Source organism: Peromyscus eremicus, chromosome 1, assembly GCF_949786415.1.
Source record: "Peromyscus eremicus chromosome 1, PerEre_H2_v1, whole genome shotgun sequence".
NCBI lineage: Eukaryota > Metazoa > Chordata > Mammalia > Rodentia > Cricetidae > Peromyscus > Peromyscus eremicus.
In genome coordinates, this window is record NC_081416.1 from 132,374,722 (window position 1) to 132,400,762 (window position 26,041).

The 26,041-nt window shown below is 46.6% G+C and overlaps 2 protein-coding genes across 3 annotated transcripts in view; both read right to left on the reverse strand.

Annotated features, from left to right (window-relative positions):
• Positions 1 to 882: 882 nt before the first annotated feature.
• Tm2d3 (TM2 domain containing 3) lies at positions 883 to 10,182 on the reverse strand. 2 transcript variants are annotated; one of them, XM_059273277.1, is made up of 6 exons: positions 10,065 to 10,182; positions 9,703 to 9,795; positions 8,315 to 8,499; positions 4,944 to 5,118; positions 3,760 to 3,835; positions 883 to 1,204 (listed from the first exon to the last, which is right to left on the reverse strand). In XM_059273277.1, the coding sequence occupies exons 1-6, from the start codon at positions 10,153 to 10,155 to the stop codon at positions 1,039 to 1,041; spliced, it is 786 nt and encodes a 261-aa protein (XP_059129260.1). In that variant the 5' UTR covers positions 10,156 to 10,182; the 3' UTR covers positions 883 to 1,038. The 2 variants fall into 2 exon arrangements, with proteins under 2 accessions (XP_059129260.1, XP_059129264.1); XM_059273281.1 differs by lacking the exon at positions 9,703 to 9,795.
• A 1,463-nt stretch (positions 10,183 to 11,645) lies between these two features.
• Positions 11,646 to 26,041, reverse strand: part of Tars3 (threonyl-tRNA synthetase 3) — a 57,221-nt gene continuing 42,825 nt past the window's right edge. The window contains exons 14-19 of the mRNA XM_059273291.1: positions 21,956 to 22,033; positions 21,773 to 21,873; positions 18,804 to 18,908; positions 15,201 to 15,273; positions 13,982 to 14,096; positions 11,646 to 12,515 (exon numbers count right to left, since the gene is read on the reverse strand). Coding sequence (XP_059129274.1) covers positions 12,367 to 12,515; positions 13,982 to 14,096; positions 15,201 to 15,273; positions 18,804 to 18,908; positions 21,773 to 21,873; positions 21,956 to 22,033 — 621 coding nt within the window. The 3' untranslated portion in view covers positions 11,646 to 12,366. The remainder of the gene's footprint in view (positions 12,516 to 13,981; positions 14,097 to 15,200; positions 15,274 to 18,803; positions 18,909 to 21,772; positions 21,874 to 21,955; positions 22,034 to 26,041) is intronic.

Below are 26,041 nucleotides of genomic sequence, written 5' to 3' on the forward strand. Positions count from 1 at the left end.
AACACCTGTTCAAGCAATCTCACAGAGAAGCAACCACCGGCTCTTAGAACAGGCCACAGCGCTGCCAGCGCTGCCGTGGTCTGCACACAGCGAGCTCCTGGGTGAAAGAAAACTCAGCTTGGCAATGTCAGCAAACAGCACTGGAACGTAAACGTAAGGGACACGCGCCTTCTAGTGACCAGAACTGGAACTGCTCCCGGCTACATCCACACCTCTAGTCAGAGATCGTGATGACTCCCTTTCTTAAAGGATCCTTGTGCCACAGTGAGCTGATGGCACTTCCGGGCAGCCTACACTCACTAAATCATCTCAAGAAAGTTTGTCCCTGGGATTTTCTTTCTTTGAGACAGGGTTTGTCTCTGCAGACAGTCCGGCCTGAAATGTACTCTGCAATCCAGGCTATCCTCAAAATCCCTGCAATATATTCCCTGCCTTGGCCTCCCCTGAGATTTGCAGAAAATTTTCTAGAGCTTTTTTACGGCTTCTAGATCTGGCATGTTGGCTAACAGTCTTGTACAGATATGAAGTGCAAACCTAATAAAACCAGCACTGAGCAAGATCTGTAACCACTCAAAAATACTTGTCACACAGAAGTACATTGTTTTTTACACATTTCCATTGTGTCAATGATCCAGATAACTATGACCAATTCCCTGTTAGACTGGAGGGATGTGCTGAAAACAAAAATCAACGTTTTACTTCGATAAGCAAGCCATGATAATTATTCAAGACATTCCAACACGGGATAGAGTGTGACTCAGGCAGGACGGTCAACAGTGGACTTTCCACCATTTGTTTTTCTGGCTTTAAGACGAACTTTTTTCACAGGAAAAAAAACCAAAACAAAAAGGGTTTCAGGCAAACAAAAAAACGAATTCTAGGTTGTGATTCAGTGTTCCATTTCTTTATTTTACCTTCATCAAGGCAAGCCAAGTACAGATGCTGTACATTAAAAACATAAATACACCTCTCACACCACATCCATTTCCACACAAATGACTGGTTCTACACACTGCTCTCTGAAGCACATAATCACAGTTAAATGTACAAAGAGCCATCCGCCGGTCCTACATAGCCAACTCCAATCAGCAAGACGTCGATTAGCGTCCATATTCCCAGGCCTCCGAAGCTGAAGAGCTTGCCGAGGCCTTCCCGCCACTGGCCCAGGTAGAAGCGATCTGCTCCAAAGCCCCCAAGGGTGATGCTGCAAAAGAAACAGAATGGCCCCAACTCCGTAAGTGCAGTCAGGTAGTTACCACCACGGTAGGAAAGGGGGTCTGAGAGGATCTGACCCCCACGACTACACATTTACAACACCAACTCATCATGGCCAAGAAGACTGCCAATGACAAACAGAATTCAGCATGTGCGACACCCTGGGTTCGATTCTTGGTAGCAGGGGAAAATCAGGAAACAGACAATTTTGAGGTCTGCTAAAATCACTGCTTTCTCACAGCAGGGACCCAGCCTGCAGAGTGCTGGTGTGGAGTCAGGAACTGACTCCTGAGGCACTTGACACACCTGACAGACCCAGATCAAGTCACCTCATCTTAGTTACTTCCCTCTCAAGATTTAGCACTGAGTCTTAAAGTCCCTTTAAATTCTAAGATCTAACAAGGTTGGGATGTAACGGAAAAGCCCAAAGCATACATAACAGTGCAAAGGAGAGGAGCCTGTGGTCCAGCTCTGACAGGTACCCACCCACGGCCAAGTCTGCTGGTGTCCTACGGCCTCCCCCAGTGCAGAGCAGTCTGTATCCAAAGGAAGGTTCTGCATCTCAGCCAATTGAATGAAAATACCTGAGAGAAAAAGCCCCGCGTCTATACTGAAGAATAACCCTTTCCCTGTCATTGTCCCCTAAACAACAAATGAGCAGCGTTTACACTGGACAGCGTAAGCCGTCTCCATGGAAGGGGACGAGATGGGATGTGCATGGGTCCTTGCAAGCACCACACTATTTGGTAAGGACTTGAGCGCCCAGGATTTTAAGATCAGGGGGCTGCGGAGCCAACAGCATTTTGGAGCAAACCCGCAGACATCTTCTCTTTAGGGTGAACGTTCTGAATAACCTATGTTGAACTGTGACAAAAAGCTTCAGTAACTTCAGTCACTGTTCATTGTAAAATGTTGACGATGTAAGGGATCCCAGGTGACGGGTGTCATGGGAACTCTCGATCATGTTTGCATTTTTTCTGTCAGACTAGATTATTTTACATTAAGATGAGATCTGGTTTGCTGTGTCACCAGGCCTGGTGGTTCACACCTGTAACCCAGCACTTGGAGGCTGAGGTAGGATCGTTGTGAGTTCCAGGCCAGCCAGAACTACACGGCAAGAAGCTATCTCAAAAAGCAAAGTGAACGAACAGAGCAACCTGAAAGTCATGCGTTTTAATCTCAGTCACTGCAGACAAAGCCCACGGAGAGCCGGTTCCTGGATCATATCTGTGCTCCTGAGTTTCCACCGTGGATTCCTCGGTTAGCTTTCAATTACCCCTTTTCCCAGACAGGGTCCTTCTCTCTCCTCAGCCTAGATCCTAACACAGAGGCACTGTTGCCACCAAGGGGACTTCTGGCAACGCCTGGAGAGATTCTGATTACCAAACCTAGGGTGTCCCGACAATTGCCAGCAGGCATTCCAGTAGGTACAGGACAACCCCAGACAAAGAATCAACAGTGGACGACAGATGAGGAGCACTGCCCAGTGTCACACACTGCAGGCCTCGGGGTCTCGGGCCTAATCCAAGACTTTCCATCAGTCATTTCTCTGACGTCCCTCCCGGTTTCTCCTTTCACGGGAAGAGCTGGTCCACTCTCTTCCACACTGTGAATAATTTAGTAACACACGAGTGTGTTTTCTCTCCTTTTGTGCATGTAGTACACGGTGTGTGTGTGTGTCCAGAGGCCGACTTCAGCTGCCTCGCTCTATTAGTAATTACCGTATCACTTGACTGCACCTGAGGCTCACCAGCCCCTGGGAAGCACCGGGACCCAGAACTTGCTGCTGCAGTGGGTGCTGGGAATCTGAACTCAGGTTCCCAGGCTCATGCAGCAGGCATGCCACATACAGAATCGTCCATCTCCCACTCAATATGCACTCACTTTTATGCAAGAGTTATAGGTGTACAACTGTCTAGACGGTAGAATTATAGGTAATGTAAAACATTTTTTTGGGCCAGCAAGACGGCTCAGTGGATTCAGGTGTTTGATTCAAAAGTCTGGTGACCCCGGGCTCATCCCCAGAACCCAAGCAGAAAGGGAAGGAGAGAACCGATTCCACAGGATTGTCCTCTGACCTCCACATGTATGCTGTGCAAATACTCATACACACTCATTCACACACACACACACACACACACACACACACACACACACAGAGCAAAACAAAAATATTTAAATTATTTTCTTTTTTCCTAATTTTCAGTTCAAGCACATTCTACTCTACAGTGAATTACTTACAATATACATTACAGACCTGTTTCAAACAGTCTACAGTAAGTATTTAGTGGTTCAGGTGGGTTCAGGCTGTGAAACCCTGGCTGTCTCTAACAACGTGACAAAGTATAACAGGAGTTCCAGCAAGTCACATCTGGAGGTGGAGGGAAGCTAACACAGAACGTCCCACCGCCATCTCTTAGCATCTGCCTACCCTAAGTGGGAGGCTCAGGTGAAGACAAGCCTGGCTGAGTATAACGTCTGGAAGATCCCATGGACCCAAAAGAAATCCCAGGAGCATTTAAACTCAGCAGGCCCAAAGCGTACCTCAGAGCCAGAGCAGTTGACCACTTATAGCCTCCGGTCCAGTTGCAGTAGAGCAGTTTGGGGAAAGTCCGGTTACCTTACAGAAAAAAAATTTTACACTGAAACATGTCACAAAAGATACTACTCTCATAGAGACTTACTTATGAACAATGGTCTTGTAATTTAGAATTTGAAAGCTGTCAAAGTATCCTTACAAAAACATTTACTACATCCAACAGCATAAAACAAAATCCTCATCATTTACTGAACAGATGCAGAGCCTACATTAGTTAACTTAGGGCTAATCATGTGGAGAGAAATATAAAACCAAATCTACCTTATACCATCTACCAAATGAATTCCAGAAGGATCATAGACCTAAATAGGAAAAGCCAAACTTGGGTTTTAAAGAAAATGTCTTTTATCTCTATGTACCCAGAGTAGGAAAATAAAAACAATCAGTAAAGGGCTGATTCTGAAAGTAACTTAAACTTCTGACCCTAAGTGCATTTTCGACGTTCCGTCTGTGAGGGCTGGAGAGAGGGCTCCAGGGATAGAGTGTGCATGTGACGTGCACACAGCATGAGAACCAGAGTTCGCGTCTCCAGGTCTCATCAAAAAGCTGGGCAGGCATGCTATCCTAGCACTGAGGAGGCAGCGACAGGAGAACCCCACCCCCCAAGCTGACTAGCCAGAGCTGGAACTGGATTCTCCCTCCACAGAGTGGAGAGTAATCAAGGCAGGCACCAACACCAGTCCCAGGCCTCCACCCCAACACACAATGTTCTGTTTATCAAAGACCTTCCAAAGAAAATGGAGTTCACAACCTGGGAAAGGACCTGAGGGCTACAGAAGTTTGCTACAAGCAGTGTAAATAAAGCCCAGCCACTGTCGGTAGAAGACAGCAGTACTGGAAAAGAGCAGCGTGGACTATACACTGCTGGGAACGTTAATGACGGCAGCCACTCTGGAAGACAAAGTTATGGGGAGACAGACACTCCTGAAAGGACACTCCTGAAAGGAGGCAGGGACTAAGTTCAGAAGATGAGTCACCTCTGTGAAGACAGAGCAAGAGGATGAACGCGAGCCACGCCCTCAGGGAATAAACACGTCATCAGTACTGACAGCTGGCTAATCCCCGTGAGCTTCAACTTGTTTTAGACCTGAGGTAGTTGGCTCACAGTTCCCTGAACTCCGCTCCTTACCCAAGCAATGAATGTGGTCCCGCACTGTGCAGTTGGCCAAATAGCGCTGCCGAGGACAGGCCACTGTCATGCAGCTGGTAGAATTGGTACACTCATAGTCGGCTTCAGGAAGCTGCCAGCAAAACCTGCAAGTCATGTTGATGATGAAGTTCCTCTGGGGTCTGAGGTCTTGATCCTAAGGACCAAAGCACAAAGTGAATCGGTTATAATATGGCAGCTTGCTACACCATCAATAGGCCACAGTCACATGACACCACACTTCTAAAACGTTTATATTTAGGACCTAGCAGTAAGTAAAGGAAGCAGGTTCATAAGCAGTATCAAGAGGAAAAAACGTCTATATAGTTTACCTAAAGAAAAAAGGCTGTAGACTAGGTGTGGTGGTGCATGTTTTTAACCCCAGCCCTTGGGAGGCAGAGGCAGGTGGATCTCTGTGAGTTCAAGGCCAGCCTAGTCTACATAGTGAATTCCTGAACAGCCAGAGTTGCATAATGAGACCCCCTTCTTGAAAAAACAAAACAAAAACAAAAAAAGAAAGAAAAAGGGCAAAGGGTCATGGCGGCGCACGCCTTGAAACCCAACACCTCAGAGGCAGAGGCAGAGGCAGGTAGCTCTCTGAGCTTACGGCCAGCCTGGCCTATGTAGTGAGTTCTAGGACAGCTAAGGCTACACAGAGAAAAGAACCAGAGTTATTTCAGAGTGGCATTTCATCACTTTTGTTAGCTTTTAAATAATGTACATTCCTATTTTTATAATATATAAAAAGGGCTGGAGAAATGACTCAGTGGTTGAGGACACTGACTGCAGACAGGGTCCCAGTGTGCAGAGTGGGGAGTGGACACGGGCTCCCACCCCTAGCCAAGAAACTATCGGCAACTGATACCCATTTCCAAAGGAAAAATTACTCCTCCCCCCCAGTCTCCGTGGATATACTGACTATGCTTCAAGGTAGGTTCCATGCCCAGGAGTAGATGATGGCCAACACAAAACCACACAACGAACTCAAGGGTAATTTTGTAGACTTTTTGTCTCAAATAGCTTTGTTTGGACATTTTTTGTCTTATTGGTCTTTTGCTTGTATAATAATCTGTTTCCAATTTTGTGTGTGTGCATTTTATTTGAGAGAGAGAGTGTGTGCGTACACGCACAAATGTATTTCTTGGGTTTCTGCTTATTTTTAAAGAGAGAAAAAGGGTGTGGAGTTGGGTGGGGTCAGAGGTGGGAAGGTTCTGGGAACAGGGGAAAAGCATGATCAGAATATATCATAAGAAAATTTTTTTTCAATTCAAAAAGGGACCCCCCTCCAAAAACGCAAAAGAACACTGGCTGTTCTTCCGGAGAACCCAGATTTTATTCCCAGCACCCACATGGTGGCTCACAACCATCTCTAATTCCAGTTCTAGAGGATCTGATGTCCTCTTCTGGCCTCCAAGGACACCAGAGGCATGTGGCTGCATAGATATGCACGCAGGTAAAATACCCATACACTGAAGAAAAATGAAGAAGGACAGAGGAGGAAGAGAAAGGCGGGGGAAGAGTGTGTGTGTGTGAGTGTGTGTGTGTGTGTGCGTGTGTGTGCTCTCTGTCACTTCAGCACATCAGGGCTCAGGAGAACCACGACAGGGAGCGCTTGAGTTACTGCCGTCATGTGGCTCTCAGCTGGACTGCACCCTAGCTGCCGTGTCAAGGGCTCATGGAGTAAGTAACACCCCAAGAGACTGAGTCAGGAAGAGCAGATATAACTTAGAACTGAGGTGAGGCCCCCATGTGCTTTGTTTACCTAAGGACCAGCCTGGGGCCAGAGCTCAGTGTCTCTCAACAAAGACCATCACCTGACCTTCCCATCTACCTGGCAGGTTCACTCCCTTATTTCCCAGAGAGCTGCCAGGTACCCATGCCTCTCCTCAAGCCATCTTTACACCACCAGGAATGAGACAGGCTAGAGAGAAGAAGGACCTATGGGAACACGGGGGAGGGAATGAAGCCCCTTGCTCTGGGATCTGGTTTGTCTCCTGCAGGCTGACAACTCTTAAAACCCAAACTGCCCACAGAGGCAATGTCCTTGCCTAAGCCGAGACCAAGCACTCACTCAAGGCCGTGACTGTACCTGCATTAGGACTCCTCTTTTATCCAGCTCTAAATAGCACACTCCACGAAACCACTGCACAATTTCATTTCAAAGGCTATGCTGTAGGAGAACTAAGTAAACCAGCTCATACTTTGCATTTAAATTTTAAACCAGGGAGTCTTTAAATCTCATTGTAAATGACAGTCTTTAATAATGGAACTTAGAAAGTTACACAGCCACTGTGAAGACACCTAAGAGCAACACTGTCTTGGAGTACACAGTGTCCTTTTCCTGACTCTCTCTCAACACCCATTCTGAGTCTACAGTGTGCACATCACATACCTCTACTTTAATAAACACTGCTTCACTCTGACTTGGCCTAGAACCTTCTTTGTGGTCTAGTCATGGATACAGCTCTATCTAAGTGGGAAGTCCCTAGCGGGGCACTGGCCACAGTGCTATGCTGCCTCCCCACCGACAAGACTGATCCCTTTGTAAGTTCACCTGTGGTAAACAGACATTACCATCCCTCTGGGCCCCAGTTCTCACTAAACACAGAAGCTCATGAGGGACTTAGGTTAGTAAACTGTCACCTTCCATCCCCACAGAGCAACACTGGTGTCCAACAGCCTGTCTTAACACTATAACTCACACAGGGCTAACTGGTGTGGAAGGAAGGGGAAGACTATTTATAGTCCTGTTGATCTCGGTATGTGTGTGTTCTCGTGTGTGCATTTGTGTACCTGCATGTGGGGGACAGAGGCTGACATCTGGCATCTTCCCTCATAGTTCTCTACGGAACCTGGAGTTCCAAATTCAGGTCCTTAGGTTTGCGCAGCACTTCCTTTACTGACTAAGTTGTAGATTCAGCTCGAAAGACTAGCCAGCCAGCCCCTAAGGTCCTCTTGTATCCGCCTCTCCAGTGCTGGGATTGCAGGCCGCACAGCCATGTCTAGAGTTTTACACGGTGCTAGGGATCCAAACTCCAGTCTTTGTCCTTACATAGCAAGTACCTTACCAAGTGAGATATTTTCTCAGCCCAGGACTTTCACTTTTGGAAAAAATAAAATGGCAGTGGGTCAGGGGTTGTTGAGGGCAAGGCCTCATGCATGCCAGCATGTGTTCTACCACTGAGATATACTCCTAGAACCAAACGCAACATTTAAAAAATACTTCGCAGTGCAGTCGTAAAAGACCATAATCAAATCATTTCCGGATATAGCCTGCCACACGCTGACCAGTGTACGCTACAGTTTTAACGCTACACTCCATGCAGTTGGAATAAGTAAACTGCAATACTTACAACGCAGGTAACAGAAGGTTTCACTGTACAGTCAAAAGTGACAGGCTTCCCATAAGTACAGGAGAAATTGGTCGCACAGTCTATACAGTCTGCAGGAAGGCGGCTACACAAACCATTGCTTGGACACTTCATCATGTAAGGGGGGATTTCAGTACTTTCTGTGAGGTGAGAGAGCAGCTTATTCTCTATGAAGAGTGAGCAGAAGAACAGTGGAAGACAGAGGAGAGACCAATCATTAGCAATGGAAGACAATTTTCTGAGGTGGAGAGAGCAACCATTAGCAATGACGCATGTACTAGAATGTAAACAGCATTGGGACCCTGAGACACCTGGGATCCAAGAGGGGTTCTGTCACCAGCTAGCTATGACCTGGTAACCTGTGTGGCATTAGGAAAAAGCATTTTATCCCTGCCTCCCAAGTGGCTGTGAAAACTGAAAGTGCTCATTGACAGATAATGCAGGGAAAGTGCTGGGTCCAAGTTCAAGACTCAACAGCTACAGGCACAGATGAAAAAACTAAAGCTTGGACAAGGCAGAGTCTGCAAAATCCCAGAGGGAGTACTTGACAGAACTGGAGCCAGACCACACATCTCTTCAAATCCAATCCAATGTCTGAATGTATTGGTAGAAAAATGAAGTCACTGGCACCCAATTCTAGAAAACACTGTTATTAGCATGTATGCCCAAATAAGAATCGGTGAACTACCTCTGCCAGTTTCAAGTCCAAGTCACCAAAATAATGAACTCCAAAGAGATGAACCTACAGGGCCAGCATCGGTTTAGCAAAACAGGAATACTTGAAAACTGCCCTAACGTGGCCAACTCTATAAAATATCATTTCCCCTTATTGTCCTCATTTCCATGTGGCCCTAGGCTGAACGGTTCAAATGGCAAAACTGAATGACCATAGGTCCGGCTAACTACAGTGGCCTGAAAGATTGAGGAAACAAAGGCCCTAGAGCGTAATTGCCTCAAACTCCCAACAGCCCGACCCCACCCGGATTATACTCCAGGTATTTATCTGGCCCTTCTTATCCCTGTGTACGCACAGCATTAGGGAGGCACTGTAGATTTTTTTTTTTTAATGCAAAGGAAAACAGCAGTGGTTAAGGAACTGGGAGACAGCAGGAAATAATAAATAAATAGAAATGAGGAGCATGGGGCAGGATGAAGAGGTGAGTCAGATTTCAAAAAGGTATCAAATATCAAAACGGTCCACTGAAAGCGGCTATCTGCCCCTAATTTACATATCTAAACAACAACACATCAAATAGTCAAAATCAAAATGTGACTTCGGATACTGAAGAAACGTTGATCGAAAACAGAGAGAGGGGGAAACCTCCTCGATATAAATATGCACATTTACTAGAATAGAAAATGTCTAGTACCTGCTGCCCTGGGGACTACTGTGAATGTGCGTGTTGGGCCCGGATCCTTTATTGACTGAGCCAGCGGCTGCGAATGCTCTAAATTTAAGGATCCTACAATCAGAGAAACACGTTATCCTGGGATATGGTACCCTTGGTTTGTGTGCTTAACAGGCAGGGGCTGCGCAGGGCAGATACGGTTCATGAAACGGAAACAACCGGGTCGACTCGGGTTCCGCTAGGGAACACCGGGCTTTCCGGCCCGGCTGCGCGGCCTCGGCCCGGAGGGCTGCGGCGCAAGGTCGTCTGTCGCCGGCCTCCCGCGGGTCCTGGGGCCCTCGTGCCACCAGCTCGCCCGGTGCGGCCCCCGGCCTTGAACTCACCATCGCCCGACAGAATGTAGCACTGGGAGAGGAAGAGCAGCACGCGGGACAGACGGCGGACAGACCGCAGCGGCTCCGCCGCAGCCTCCATCTTGCCGGTGCGCGTGCGCACTTCCGGGCCAGGAGGCGGGGCTGCGGGGAGCGCCGGAGGGGGCGTGGCCGGGCGCGGCCCGCAGGCGCACTGCTGCAGGGCTCCGCCGGCGGGCATCGCAGGTTCCCTGCACCGATGTTGGCTGGCATCTCAGCCACGGCAACCTGAGTGCTGTTGGCCAGGGGAATTGAGTGGAACTGGGGCCCTGCAGCGGCAGGAGGTGAACAGCCCTCACACCTTTTGAAGAGGCGTCCTCCCCTTTCCACTGGGAGTCTGGGAGACCGTGGGAATGTTAACCCATTTTATTTCGGCTGACCAGTGCAGCTAGGGAAGTAGCTCCAAGAGGGACAGGTGGCTGGGGTCGCAGGCGCCAGGACCCAGGACTCCTGCCTTAGGTTTCACCACAGTCTAACTCTGAGGGGACATGCGGTTCTTATAGTTCCTCTGAGACTGGGAAAAGCTGGTCAGGCCTCAGGGGCCTGGGACAAGAGCCAAGTGTGTGGGATTTTCACGTAAGAGAGTCCCAGCCCTGCCTGGCTAAGAGAGACCACCAACCATGAGGAGGGGAGCTGCTCGCGTTGACCTGCACTGTTTCCATCACGCATCTCTCAGGAAACATATTATTGACATGCCTCTCTTCTCTATGCCTGTATTTTGTTGACATGCACTTTGGGGTCCTCAAACTACCCATCTCCCCACTTGCACATCTGGTAAGTGAAAAAGTACATGAAATGGTGTCTGGCATTCAACAAACCCCGAAGTAAATGTTAGTTTTAAAAATCGTCACAATTTACACTCTACACCATCACACTGATCTCATCTATGACACTAACTTATGCTTCCTTCTTCATGTTCCCAGGAAGACAAATGATTAATATGTTAAAGACAGATTCCTTTCTGCATCTAATTTGAAGTCTGCAGCATCTACTGAAATAAATTTATGACTAAATTCTCTTTGGCATAAAGCTGTTTTAATTAGGTTCCAAGACAGTACAGTTTGGAACCTAATTAAATCTTCTCAGTTAAAATCAGAAATACAGGGGCTGGAGAGTCGATTCAGCAGTCAAGAGCGCTGGCTGCTCTTCCAGGGGACCTAGGTTTGATTACCCACACCCACCTGTCTGCTCACAACCATCCATACATTAGTTCCAGGGATCTGGTACCCTCTTGTGGCCTCTGCAGGCACCAGGCACTCCTGAAGTGCACAGACATACAGGCAAACAAAACAGCCACACACACACACACACACACACACACACACACACACACACGTATCAGAAATACAGTCCAGAGGCACAGACAGGCAAATCTCTGAGTTCCAGACCAGCTAGGACTATATAGTTGAGACCCTGTCTCATAAAAAAAAAAAAGGTCAGAAATACACTTGATTCAGCAAGTGAGTGAAACACCCCATGAAAGCAGTGATCCAACCCTAGCAAAGCAATCTAGCATGGCACATACATTGTAGAGGTCCTAGGAATACCACGTGATGCATTTATTTGGGACTTTATTTTTTTCTAATGATAAATAAGGAATTATGATTTAGAAGCATTAAAACTGCAACTCTTAACCTGCAATGCAAATAACAGATTCCACAAAATTTCTTTGAGGTTCATAGTCCGTTGCCACTAACACAATATTAGTACTTCTCTTATCATTGCCGGCTAAATGATGTAACGATTCCAATTTTGGAAATGAAATTTTAGTGTGAACTTCAGTAAAACAGCCATAAAAATACCTGAGACATGTATATTAGAAATAAGATCCCCACCCCCATGTTCAAAAAGGACCATGGGCTTTTATTTAAAGTCTATTTTTGTTGTTGGGTGAGAGGTGGCAGCGGCTGGGGATGGGGCCCAGGGCCTCAGACATGCCAGGCAGATGCTCTAGTCACACACCTATAGCCCCGCAAGCTGGAAGCATGTCTTTTGAAAAAGAACACAGCATAACTGTGTTTGATAATTCTCACTAGTGTTCCCTCTTCGAATGAGTACCATTTACCAGTGAGTTCTCTGAAGTCTTGAGCTCTTGTGAATTTCTCCAGCTTTCTCCTATTTAGTCTCAGAACACAATGAATTAAAAATTTGAATATATCAAATAATTATTTTACTTCTAGGTGAACTCATTCATGGCCTACCAGTGGCCCCAAGGTTCTTAGAAGTACTAATATGGTAAGTGGTTAGGAAAATGTAGAAGCACAAGGAACAGGCTTCAGAAGTCTTCCTCAGCGTTTAGAGTACGTGATTTTTTCAGGTTCTTCAATTTTTCAATGACAGAAGCTATTGAAATTTCTCCATGAATTTTGTTGTCTCTTGTTCGAACATTTACCGCATTATTTATCTTTTCCTTTTCACCAACCACTGTAGAAAAGAAAGTGAAAGAACATTTTTAAAATTAATGATTTACCTGTCACTAAGTTAACAGTCATTTGATACATGCCTGACTTTCCCTCCATATTACTTACTAACTTTCAGTCTAGTGAGCATTAGGGTCTCCCTCAGTAGTTAAGTGTCTAAGCCCCTCTCCTGTCTACTTCAGAATACACTATGTGGTCTTGGGACACAAATGAGAAGGGAGTGTTTATGGACATCTGATTCTTCCTATCCTATTTGATGATTCCAAGGAAATATCATGTGGCTGGATCCAGGCAAGCCAACCAGAATTCTCTAGAATGTGGGGGAAAGCCTGTTCTCTCTAGTAACCCATACTGTGAGAAGATGTAGGAATCAGTGTCCATGTTTCTTTCCACATAGGAAGAAGTGGAATTAAGAGGCTATTCAAAAGTAAAAAGGTTCAGAGCAAACCAGAACAGAAATGGAGAGACAGGGTCCTAGTGAGGGCTGAGCTCCTGGTTACTTGTTCAATAGCATGGCTATGAGTTCCACCTTTCTGTCACCTGTCACTCTGGTACCCTTCCAATAAGATAATACGAGATTTCTAACACAATAAAAAGCCCGATGGAAACATCTCAGTTCTACAAGGCAAACGTCCCCAGGGAACAACCAGTGACAGAAGAACTCGGGCCTTTTTTTTTTCCTTTCTGCTACAGAACCTTTTAACTTTCAGGACATAGCCATACCACACTCTAGGCATGTCAGGATCAGTTTGTCATGGTTTTATTGTTGATTTTCATTTGTTTCTTTTTTTAAAGCCAAATTTCTGGACTTTGTGCCCAATTACATGTCTCTAAGAATGTTATTTATTCATCTTTTCTTTTGATCATTTAAAACACGGAATCTTTCTACATCTACATAGTTTAACCCAAGCTTCTAATAAACCAGAAAATCAAAGGGGAGCATCTGGGCTTTGCATTCGGGTGCAGCAAAAGCAGTGCCATTCCACTGCAGAAGTAATCCTGGTGTCTGTCTCCATTTGGGCTTAAATGTTTCCTTTTGTGAGTGACGCTGCATCTCGGACTCCATGTGGAGCTAGGGATGCTGTGCCACGGAGTGCATGTGGAGCTAGGAGTGCTGTGCCACAGAGTGCATGTGGAGCTAGGGGTGCTGTGCCACGGAGTGCATGTGGAGCTAGGAGTGCTGTGCCACAGAGTGCATGTGGAGCTAGGGGTGCTGTGCCACGGAGTGCATGTGGAGCTAGGGGTGCTGTGCCACGGAGTGCATGTGGAGCTAGGGGTGCTGTGCCACGGAGTGCATGTGGAGCTAGGGATGCTGCACCGTGGGCTCCATGTGGAGCTGCAGGACACTTCTTTGTGCACTACAATTCAACAGTCAACTTGTGATAAGTGGTCACACCATATTCCTCCTTTTTTTCCCTTTAAGTAAAGCCCCAAGTCAAGCATCTGAAACAATGTATGAGTTTAAATTACCCAAAATAAAATTATACTGTGCCAGCTGTGCATTCCGGATTTTCTTATTCAGTGTACAACTGTCATCTAAGTCTACATCAGCCATAAAGCCTTCTTCAAAGCATTCCTTGGACACCTAGAAGAAAGAGGGATGTGTCTGTCATTCTGTCATTTATGGTAGCCAGACTCCACAGCAGCCCTGTTTCCCATCTCCTAGTACTAACACCCTGTGTAGCGACTGCCACCTTGTTCAGACTTGGTCTATGTGAGTCACAGACAGGCGTGGAAAGGAGGGCACATTACTACTAAATCTAGGTAGGCAAAGCCTGCCACTTGACTCTCCAGATCCCTTGTTCTGGAGGGCGTTATAACAGCTGACAAGCAGCTCCCACATGGGCATGGTGCCTGTGTCCTGAGCTGCAGCCTCAGGAGATGCCATGCTAGACCCAGCCAGCTAGGGAACTGAAGAGATGCTCAGCAGTTAAGAGCAAGTGTTGCTCTTGCAGAGGACCTGGATTTGGTTCCTAGCACACACATCATGGCTCAATACCCGCTTCTCCCAATTCCAGGAGCTCTGGTATTCTCTTCTAAACTCTTCAGGCACCAGGCACAAATATGGTACACATACAGACAGGCAGGAAGACACTCATACATAGAAAATAAATGAGCCGGGTGTGGTGGCGCACGCCTTTAACCCCAGCACTCCGGAGGAAAAGCCAGCCTTGTCCATATTCCAGGACAGCCAGGGCTACATAGAGATATCCTGCCTTTCAATAACTAACTAACTAAATAAATAAATAAATGAATAAATAAATGAATAAATTAACAAACAAACAAATAAACAAATAAACAAATAAATGAATAATTTTTTTTTAAAAAAGGTTTAAAAATAGAACCACCCAGCTAAGCTGTTCCCACTCTTGACCTCTCCCCTGAAAGTAAGATAATAAATATCTGTTGTTAAAAGCTGCAGATAACAAGGTTTCTTCCCCAGTAAAGACACATGGGAAAGAGTAAGTGTGAAGTGCTCAACCGCACCCACTTCTCAAAAACATTAAGAAAGCAGTTCTGATGCAGCTCCGCAGACATCATTCCCGTGTTGCTCCCAACGACTCAAAGCACAGGCTGTCATCAACACGCTAGTTAGGCGTTACCCGCAAGCATGGATGACATTTCAAGTCAATGACCTACAGAGCACACGTGACAAGTTATTGTACACTTTAAATGTCTGTAATCTTACCTGAAGTGCATAATCTTCACAAGTTGGACCTACAGGGATGACCATTACCTGGCGAGGAGACAGCCAGAGAGGCCTGAAAAATATGTAAAATATGTATGTTCAAAGCCATTTCAAAATGACCACTTATTGATTAAAAGTAAGCAACACTTTCTCAAGGTGAGCGTTAGAAGACAGAGGTATTGGTAAAACGGCGCAGAAGCAAACAAAACTTTATTAAGTTGGAAGGCATAAGAACAGACAGAAAAGCCGGGTGGTGGTGGCACACACCTTTAATCCCAGCATTTGGAAAGGAAAGTCAGGCAGATCTCTGAGTTCGAGGCCAGCCTGGTCCACAGAGTGAGATCCAGGACAGGCACCAAAACTACACAGAGAAACCCTGTCTCAACAAAACAAAACAAACAAACAAACAAACAAGTACAAAACAAAACAAAAAAGAAAAGACAGAAAAGGAAACCTGGAACTTTGAGAGGAAAAAGAATATGTCCTTGCACTCCTCGTCACCCATCCCAGAAGCCTTGTGTCTACACAGCACCTCCACACTGATACCCACAGCAGCTTTACTCAGAACACTCCAGGCTGAAAACAGCCAATTGTGCTTCAGCATGGGAACCGTCCAACATGGTCAAGCACACTTCGGAATATCAAGAGCAACCACAGTGAACTGACAGAGCGAAGACTGCTCTCAAGGGAGTTCCAGCGAGTGAAAAATAAGCAGTCAGAAGGTTGTATACTGCACGACCCCATTTATGTGACACTCTTGAACTAACAGAACTGTGGAGGAAAACCAGGGGTATGGTTGCTGGATTCAGTGATAGCTGTGGGATAGAGCATGTGTGTCCATAAAAGGATGGCACAAGTGGTTGTTACCAATGATGACACTCCTCAGCACCATAACTGGTGATGCCAACGACTTCATGTTTACCTGTGACTCAGTCTTATGAACTAAACACACCCGTGCACAGAACTGAACAGACGTGGAAAGGTAACATCTGAACAGGGCTGGCAGCATTGACGCTTATGTCCTGGTTGTGAGGTACTGTATAATTCTGCAGCATGTAACCACGGGGGAAGGGGGTAAATTATACATCTCTCTGTATTCCTTCTTACAACTACATGTGAACCTATGATTGTGTCACAATACAATGCTGTTTTAAAAAACATAGAGGACAATGTTGAATCGAGTCACATTTCCCTTTTTCTTCGTCGTGGTGAGAACTTAGTTTAAGGGTGGAATGGAGTGCAGTGGGGACTATTCCCAGCTGCTGCTTTATGAATATACATAGTCACATGCTTTTTTCTTAAATTACAGAAATAAAGTAATACATAAAACAAGCGTAATCAAACACATGGCGAACTCATAAGCAGTGTATAAAGTGAAAGGTAAATGTCTCCTTTTACGCTCTGGTCTCACCCTATCCCTATCTACATCCCCCAGGGAACCTCATTTTTGGAGACATTTTCATCAAGAATCTGGCAGGTATTTGAAGTCTTAATGCACAAGGTGTGGGGAGTATGGCTGTCCCTGAGGAGAGACTGGCCACTCCACACAGCATCACCCTCTGTCCCCTTCTGCAGGTCTCCATCCCACCAGCTTCCCTTAGGTCTTGGCCCACTTCACTACTCCATTCTAGTAAAGACACCATCACCTCGCCTATTTCCACCCATTTAAACCAGAAATACAAACATGTTACGTCACACTCAGTAGCGTGTGTACTCATCCCTGCACTCTTGGCTTCTGTAGAACTGTAATGGTGCAGAAGCTCTGCAAGACCACAGTACACTGCTCTAGAGGAGTTACTGGGGACACACACCGACTTTCTAGCTATGCAGGACCTTTGCAAGATGCTCAGTTCAGAAACTTCCCACCTTACTTTTACTGCTCCGACAGATGAGCACAGCATGCTGCCGGGGACAGAGTGTTACCTGAAAGCAGCATGCCTGGCAGGCTGATGCAATGACATAGAACTTTCAGAGGGAACTGAGGCAGTGGACCTGGCAGTGGCACCCCCTGTCCACTGTGGGAGCTGGACTGTTTGTAGGGACCGTAGCTCTGGAGATAGCAGATTCTGAAGACAGAACTAAGCTCCGTGAGCAGAGCAGAGCTAACACTAATGAGTGGCTGCTGGATTGCAGCATCAGCATCCCAGGGTGTTCCGTTAGTACCAGCCCGTGCTATGGCTGATGGTCAGGCAGTTGTCTCTAAGCACGGGGGTTAGTGAGTCCAGTGATTCTGGTTCACTCCTTCACTTCTCTGCTAAGAAACTGCTCCAGGGCACTGCTGGCAGAAGAGAGCAAAGCAACAGCCAGAGCTGCCAGCTTTTCTAAGGAAGTCACTATCCTTCGGCATTGGCCTTGCATGATGAAAGGGACCCAAAACAATCAACTGCCCCAAACTAGCTTGCTGCTCCCCTGGATTAGGACTGGTCACTAGTGATCAGAATTGAGTCCTCAGAAGAGGTTTAGCAATGTGGAACCTAGTTAGGTCACATTCGTGAGGTGGAGTCCATGAATATCCACTGTTGATCACAGTTCGTGAACCACTGATTAGGTCCTCTTGAATATTCAAAAACTCCTCAAGTGAGGGCCTTTCACTGGGCAATGCCACCACCAGAGCTGTCTTAGTTTCCATTGCCGTGATGAAACACCATGACTAAAGCAACTTGAGGAGGAAAGGGTTTGTCTTACACTTCCACATCACTGTTCATCTCTGAAGGAAGTCAGGACAGGAACTCAAACAGGGCAGGAACCTGGAGGCAGGAGCTGATGCAGAGGCCATGGAGGGGTGCTGCTTACTGGCTTGCTCCCCATGGTTTGTTCAGCCCGCTTTCTTATAGAACCCAGGACCACCAGCACAGGGATGGCACCACCCACAATGGGCTGGGTCCTCCCCTACCAGTAACTAATTAAGAAAACGCCTTCCAACCAGATCTGGAGGTTTTTTCTTAGCTGAGTCTCCCTCCTCTCAGATGACTCTAGCTGGTGACAAGTTGACATAAGACCATCCAGCACATGCCCATGGGTGATATCAACATTCCTTTTCCCCGAGCCTGTCACCCATTTTCTCAATCTGATTACTTCTCCATATTTGGCCTTGAGATCAGAATGGCACTCACTCACCACACCTGTGCCAGCTCTCCTTCCAGGAGAGCGGACCCGAAGCTGTGGCCTCCAAGAACAATCCCTTTCCTCACTGGGCCCGCACTACTGGGGCAGCTTCTCCCCACTGGTGCTGGTGTACCGTGTGTGTCAGATGTGGGTCACTGGCCACAGGGTAACAATCCCCCAGGGTACCAGTCAGAGTTGAAAGGGAAGGCAGTGAGGTAGGACACAGAACCATGGGAGACAGGACATGTTCTCCAGACAACACCTGAACCTCTGGTGGGCTTGAAAAGGGGGAAAGAACTCTTCAACACTGAGTTCAAGTTCCTTCAAGGGCACCAGTATAGTGTTACGTCTCTCTGCCAGTGTTCTGTTTCCAGTCTGCAAATGGAACAAGAATTCTCCATCTGCTGTGTGGACACTTGCTAATTATGAGGAAGAAACTTACTGAGCTGAGAACTGATTTTTGAGGAGAGTCCCCAGCTTTCCCTCCATGTCACTTACCACTTTCCCCCGTAGTTCTCTGAAAGAATGGCTATCATCCTCTCCACAGATCCCAGTACGGCACGGTGAATGATCACAGGCCTATTCTTATCATCCCCGTCCTTACTGAAAAAACGGAAAACGCACATTAGGTATTTTCCTAAGGCCGGCAATAAGCTTCTCTCCCTGCCCTATCTTCACCGTTGTCTGTTATTTATTTACTGGTGTCTCCTTCAGGAGACTGTATTGGCGGCTCTTCTCGAGACTATGCCTTACTCACTAATCCTTTTCACTTATTTTTCAATCACTTTACTAGTGGACGTGCAAACACACGAAAGCTGAGTGGTACAGTGAAGCCCACATGCCGTCTCTGAGCTCCACAGATGTTCACTCACAGCCAGCCTTATTTAACCCAGTCCGCCCTTCATCCACTGCCCCACTGCAAGCCTTATTTTTCCAAATATTCCTGATATTATTGTGGAAGTCCACCAGTCAAATGTATCTCATAGACCACAAACCATCATGACATGGACTTTACAGTTCATCATTCCCCTAGAGGAAAACACGGTGATGCCAGCTGTGACTGCCAACTTCAGTGAAGCAAGATGCACCAAGATCTGTGCGCGCACTCTCAGAAGGTAAAGCTCAGTTTACTCAGCATGTGTAATCCATGACACCGAAGAAGTTCTTCTAAGAAACTTTATCTCAAAATTGTAGCAGTTGGCTACACACCCGAGACAAACAAATAAGGAGAGGTCCTCACTTAACCCCAATTCACGTGTTAAAACTGGACACTGTCACTGCTGATCATTCCTGTTGACGGTCACTGCAGGCTCAGGCATTAGTCTGTGGAGATCCCGAGAGCTTGGCAGTGTGGGGAGGAGACACTCAGGAGCAGCTTGAACTCATTCCTGTGTGCACCTATGCAGATGTCACCTACTCCACAGCTGGAGCGGCATGGAATATTCCTAAATGTTCCTTGCTGTTTATGAGGAAATGAAAGGGAAGTAGGAGAGCCTCTTTGCAGGCCTCTGTGTATCCAACATTTTCTGTCTCATCAGCATTTCAGTCAACTAGTGACAGAAAATTATGCTTACACACCTACGTTAGCCAACAAGCCTTAGCATCCCCACCAAGTCTCTCCAAACAATCTCAGTGGATTAGACTTTGTATGTAGATTAGAAGAGAACCAGTAACTCAGCCATACTGATTCCTCCCATTCCAAGAATGTGGTTTGAACCTCTCTTGAGTAACTGTTTTGCCTTTGATACAATCTCATGAAGGGAGCACCATTTGAATATCACACCCTGTCATTTCTGGAATGTTTTTGTCTTGTTTTTCTCAGCAGGTGATGCTGACATGAGGGAGGCAGACTGGATAGGCCACTCCAGAGTCACTGATAGCTCCCTTACTTTGTTACTAGCCCTGACTTCTCTCCCCTTGATTTGCAGGATTTTTAGATGTGAGAGCTTGTACAAAGGCTCTGACTATCTGCACTCCTGGGATAATTCTGGACAGTAATACAACAGGTAACATATGCACCGCCTCCCTGGTTCTGTTGAGATGCTGTTGTTGTTTGCTGACAAATGTTCCTTATCATAACTGAGAGATGGATTTGCATCATTTCACAGGCTGGCTATTGAGTTTTGTCTGACCTCCTTCCGCAAGGCTGTGTGCAATAGGTTAACGTGTGTCTCCACAGTAAGCCCCCCTGCTATTTTAAGGCACACAGTCATGGTGATGCTCACTCTGCTACTCCCTAGGCCTCAACAAATCACATCAGCCCTTCTCCAGAAGACACACAAACACCACCACTTGGTTCATCTCCCTGACACCACCTGCTTCTAACCACCAGCATCTCTGATCTGTGTACAGACCAATGCTCTCATGCTCTCATGCTCTCCTACTCTCCACCCTCCATGCACTCCTAGGATGGACAGCTTGCATGGATGATTTAGTTCCCCTTCACTCATCCCTCAGGTGAAAAGAGCTTGTTTATTATAATAACCCTGATGGGAAATAATATTCTATGAAATTACAGGATTTGAAACATGACAATAACTCTTTTTCCCCTAAAGGGAAACAGCTGTGGGCAGTTTCAGTGGAAATTCCACCAATTATCTACAAGAGAAATAACACCAAATTTACTTCATCTTTTCCAGAAAACAGAACAGAAAGGACCACTTCCCATCTGTTTTAAAAGACCAGCATTCTTAGATACTGAGACCTACCAAGGCTGATACAGGAAAACAAAACTAACGACCACTTTCCTGTACGAACACGCACTCAAAGACTCTCAACAGACTAATGGCAGGTCAAGGCTCAAGTGGGCTTTATCCCAGCAGTGCAAGGCTGGGTCAGTGTTCTAAATAAACACCGTCCACCATATAAATAAGCTAAAGAAAACAACATAACAGAATTCTTGATAAAACTCTTTGGACATTAGAAATATTGGGAAACATTTGTTTTTCTTTGGGGGGGGCGGTGTTGAATTCAAAGCCTGGCAAAGGCTAAGCAGGCACTCTATCACTAAACTGCACCCCCAGCCGGGGAGGCGGCAGATTGAAGAGGTCTAGTGATTAGGTCAAGGGGGATGCCCCAGGAATGGATTACTGTAGATCTCACCCAACTAGGTTAGTTCTCGAGAACAGGTTGTATAAAGCAGGGCCACCTCCTGCACTTGCTGTCTTCTACACAAATCTATTTCCTTTTCTTTGTCTCTGCCATGCTGAGAAGCAGGAGGAGACCTGTGCCGGATGCCTCTGCCATGCTCTTTGGAAGTACTTTAGAGTTACCAGAACTTTAGCCAAATAAATCTCGTTGCTTTATAACATACCCAGCCTTGAGTATTTTGACCTACCAATATAAATGAGTGAGGAAAATCCCAGATTACATAGAAGTAAACAAATGTATAGTGTATAACATAGACATGAGAAGTCAATAGTGCCCATGATCTTCTGACAAATAATGAAGATATTAGAATCACTCACCTAACATATGTGAGATTAAACCTAATAGGCAGTTGGAAGTCCAGCTGAATTGTAGCACACTGATGGTATCTGCCAATAGCATCTTTAATTTGTATGTCAATCTGTAAATTAAGTAATGCTTGCTTAGAGACAGTTTTCATTTTTTTTTAACCTTCTCTTTCTTTAGGCATATGCCGTACTTACTTTAGGGCCATAGAATGCTCCATCTCCTGGGTTCATTTTCCATGGTTTTCCAAATTCCATCAAGCTATTCTGTAGTTGCTATTTTATAATAAAAAAGAGATCATTAAAAACTTCTACTTTATTACATATTCATCTTTTTGGCCATATAGTTCGTAAGTACCTATACATATTAATTACTCCTACCTTCATTCAATAAACTGCCGAGTGAGGACAGTGCAAGGATGTCACAATGGTTCTGTCTCTGACGTGTATGTACATTTTAACTGGGAAATTGCACTGTTTCATAAATTGTTCTAGGGGATTCCAGAAAAGGCATTCCTTCCAGTGCAGGCCCTCTCTCTCCTACACTGACAGCAGGTGTCTCCTAGTTTGCTTCTCTGTTGCTGTGATAAATCCATGATCAAAACCAACTGGAGGAAGGAAACAGTTTATTTCATCTCACAAGTCCCAGGTCACAGTCCATCAGGGAGTGAAGTCAGGGTCGGAGCCAAGAGGCGGGAACCGAAGCAGAGGCCTTTGGGGAACACTGCTCACTGGCTTGCTCTGAGGCTCATATTTGGCTACTTTTCTTGTACCTTCCAGGACCTCCTGCCCGGGGGTGGGGGTGGGGCACCACTCATCAACCAGCAATCAAACAAATGTCCCACAGACACAAGACATGCCTATAGGCCAATCTGATGGAGGTAACTCCTCAGCTGAGAGTTTCTCTTCCAAGATATGTCTAGGTTTGTGACAAGTTGATAAAAACAAAGCAGAACAATGTGTCTCTTGTGATGTGTCTGAGACCTATGTCTCCTTGGAGGTGGGGCTTCACACATGATGAGGCATGAGAGCCTTGGTCCTGCTTCCCCTTTCTCACTGTGTGTGTGGTGGGTGGAGTGTGGAGACAGAAGACTGCCACTACTTCCCTTTCTGTTTCTTTGACTTCTGCTTCAATTGGGGGGGGGGGGAGCGACCTTTATGAGTTACTGGGGTATGGGGATGGAACCTCACTTTCGCCTTCAGCTTAAGCCAATTCAGGCTTCAGATGTAGCCTGTGGTAAAGATGCTTGGCACTTACTTATAGTGAATGGGTGTCTAGGTAAGTACTAATAGAAGAAGCCTTGTGTCAGCTTCCCTGGAAAGTATGAGACAAAATATGTCAAAACTCCACCCAGGTTCCTGTCATAACCCCATATATTGGAGCTAAGGAAGGGCTTGACACTTGGTAATACAGGGGTTCTTTGGGAAGTCAAGGCCACAATGGTACCTCTGAGCTACAGCTGAAATGACCAAGAAACTGATTCCTGGGGTCATGGTGGGCTTTTCCAGGGTCCCAGTGAGGGTGTGTTCTTGACAGAGAGAATTTCATTCCTGAGATGTCAGCAACATCCCTAGTGGACCTAACTCTACAGGAGTAGCCTCCCCTCTCTTAGGACCAAGAAAAACCACCTACACAGAGGTACCTCCCAGGTTTGGGAGGTCCTCCTTGACTGTACTGTGTCTGAAGGAGAAGGGATACTAGACAGACAAACTGAGGCTTGTGACAGCAATTGGAGGGTCCTGGAGCTCACAAGGTATTAAAAATCCAGAGACAGGCCACGGTTTGGAGAAGACTATGAAGCAGATCTGGGTCACCACATGGTCATCAGGCCTCTGGGGACAGGGTGAGGAGTGCGACGGGAGCAGAGCTGGCTAGAGCGAGCTAAGACAGCTTGGGTTGTTTTCAAGCTGCCAGAGATGCGTGGAGAAAGCAAGGAGAACAATGCAGCAACAACAAACAAACCCCTTAGGTGTGCATTTCACTGACCCCAGATGGTCAAAGGTGGCCCTGTGGGAGAAAGCCCCAAAAAGTGGAAGGTCTATCCTGTAATGCCACTTTCCCAGGAGACTTCAGGCCTGCCTGCTAAACTTGAGCCACGTCAATCAAAAAGAGAAAACGTCAAGACTTCCATCCAGCCCATTATTCCCATGCCAGGTCCATCCCTCCTCTAGTCCCTATAACCCACCCAATTCTAAATGACTAGAGTGAAAATGATGGTGATGGTGACCCAAGACCAGCTGCACATCTTCCTGGACTATGATGACACAGACCAGCTGCATATCTGCCTGGACTATGATGACACAGACACAGACCAGCTACACATCTGCCTGGACTATGATGACACAGACACAGACCAGCTGCACATCTGCCTGGACTATGATGACACAAACACAGACCAGCTGCACATCTGCCTGGACTATGATGACACAAACACAGAACAACTGCACATCTGCCTGGAATATGATGACAAACACAGACAAGCTGCACATCTGCCTGGACTATGATGACACAGACACAGACCAGCTGCACATCTGCCTGGAGTATGATGACACAGACACAGACCAGCTGCACATCTGCCTGGACTATGATGACAGAAACACGGACCAGCTGCACAACTCCTGGACTATGATGACACAGACCAGCTGCACATCTGCCTGGACTATGATGACACAGACACGGACCAGCTGCACATCTGCCTGGACTATGATGACACAAACAAGGATCAGCTGCACATCTGCCTGGACTATGATGACACAGACACAGACCAGCTGCACATATGCCTGGAATATGATGACACAAACAAGGACCAGCTGCACATCTGCCTGGACTATGATGACACAGACCAGCTGCACATCTGCCTGGACTATGATGACACACACACGGACCAGCTGCACATCTGCCTGGACTATGATGACACAGACCAGCTGCACATCTGCCTGGACTATGATGACACAAACACGGACCAGCTGAACATCTGCCTGGACTATGATGACACAGACCAGCTGCACATCTGCCTGAACTATGATGACACAAATACGGACCAGCTGAACATCTGCCTGGACTATGATGACACAAATATGGACCAGCTGCACATCTGCCTGGACTGTGATGAGACAAACAAGGACCAGCTGCACATCTGCCTGGACTATGATGACACAAACACAAACCAGCTGCATATCTGCCTGGACTATGATGACACAGACATGGACCAGTTGCACATTTGCCTGGACTATGATGACACAGACACGGACCAGGTGCACATCTGCCTGGACTATGATGACACAGACACAGACCAGCTACACATCTGCCTGGACTATGATGACACAGACTAGCTGCACATCTGCCTGGACTATGATGACACAAACAAGAACAAAATGCACATCTGCCTGGACTATGATGACACAGACACAGACCAGCTGCACATCTGCCTGGACTATGATGACACAGACATGGACCAGCTGCACATCTGCCTGGACTATGATGACACAGACACAGACCAGCTGCACATCTGCCTGGACTATGATGACACAGACACGGACCAGCTGCACATCTGCCTGGACTATGATGACACAGACACAGACCAGCTGCACATCTGCCTGGACTATGATGACACAGATACAGAACAGCTGCACATCTGCCTGGACTATGATGACACAAACAAGGACCAGCTGCACATCTGCCTGGAATATGATGACACAGACACGGACTAGCTGCACATCTGCCTGGACTATGATGACACAGACACGGACCAGCTGCACATCTGCCTGGACTATGATGACACAAACACAGACCAGCTGCACATTTTCTGGACTATGATGACACAAACAAGGACCAGCTGCACATCTGCCTGGAATATGATGACACAGACACGGACTAGCTGCACATCTGCCTGGACTATGATGACACAGACACGGATCAGCTGCACATCTGCCTGGACTATGATGACACAAACACAGACCAGCTGCACATTTTCTGGACTATGATGACACAAACACGGACCAGCTGCACATCTGCCTGGACTATGATGACACACACACGGACCAGCTGCACATCTGCCTGGACTATGATGACACAGACCAGCTGCACATCTGCCTGGACTATGATGACACAAACAAGAACCAACTGCACATCTACCTGGACTATGATGACACAGACACGGACCAGCTGCACATCTGCCTGGACTATGATGACACAGACATGGACTAGCTGCACATCTGCCTGGACTATGATGACACAGACACAGACCAGCTGCACATCTGCATGGACTATAATGACACAAACAC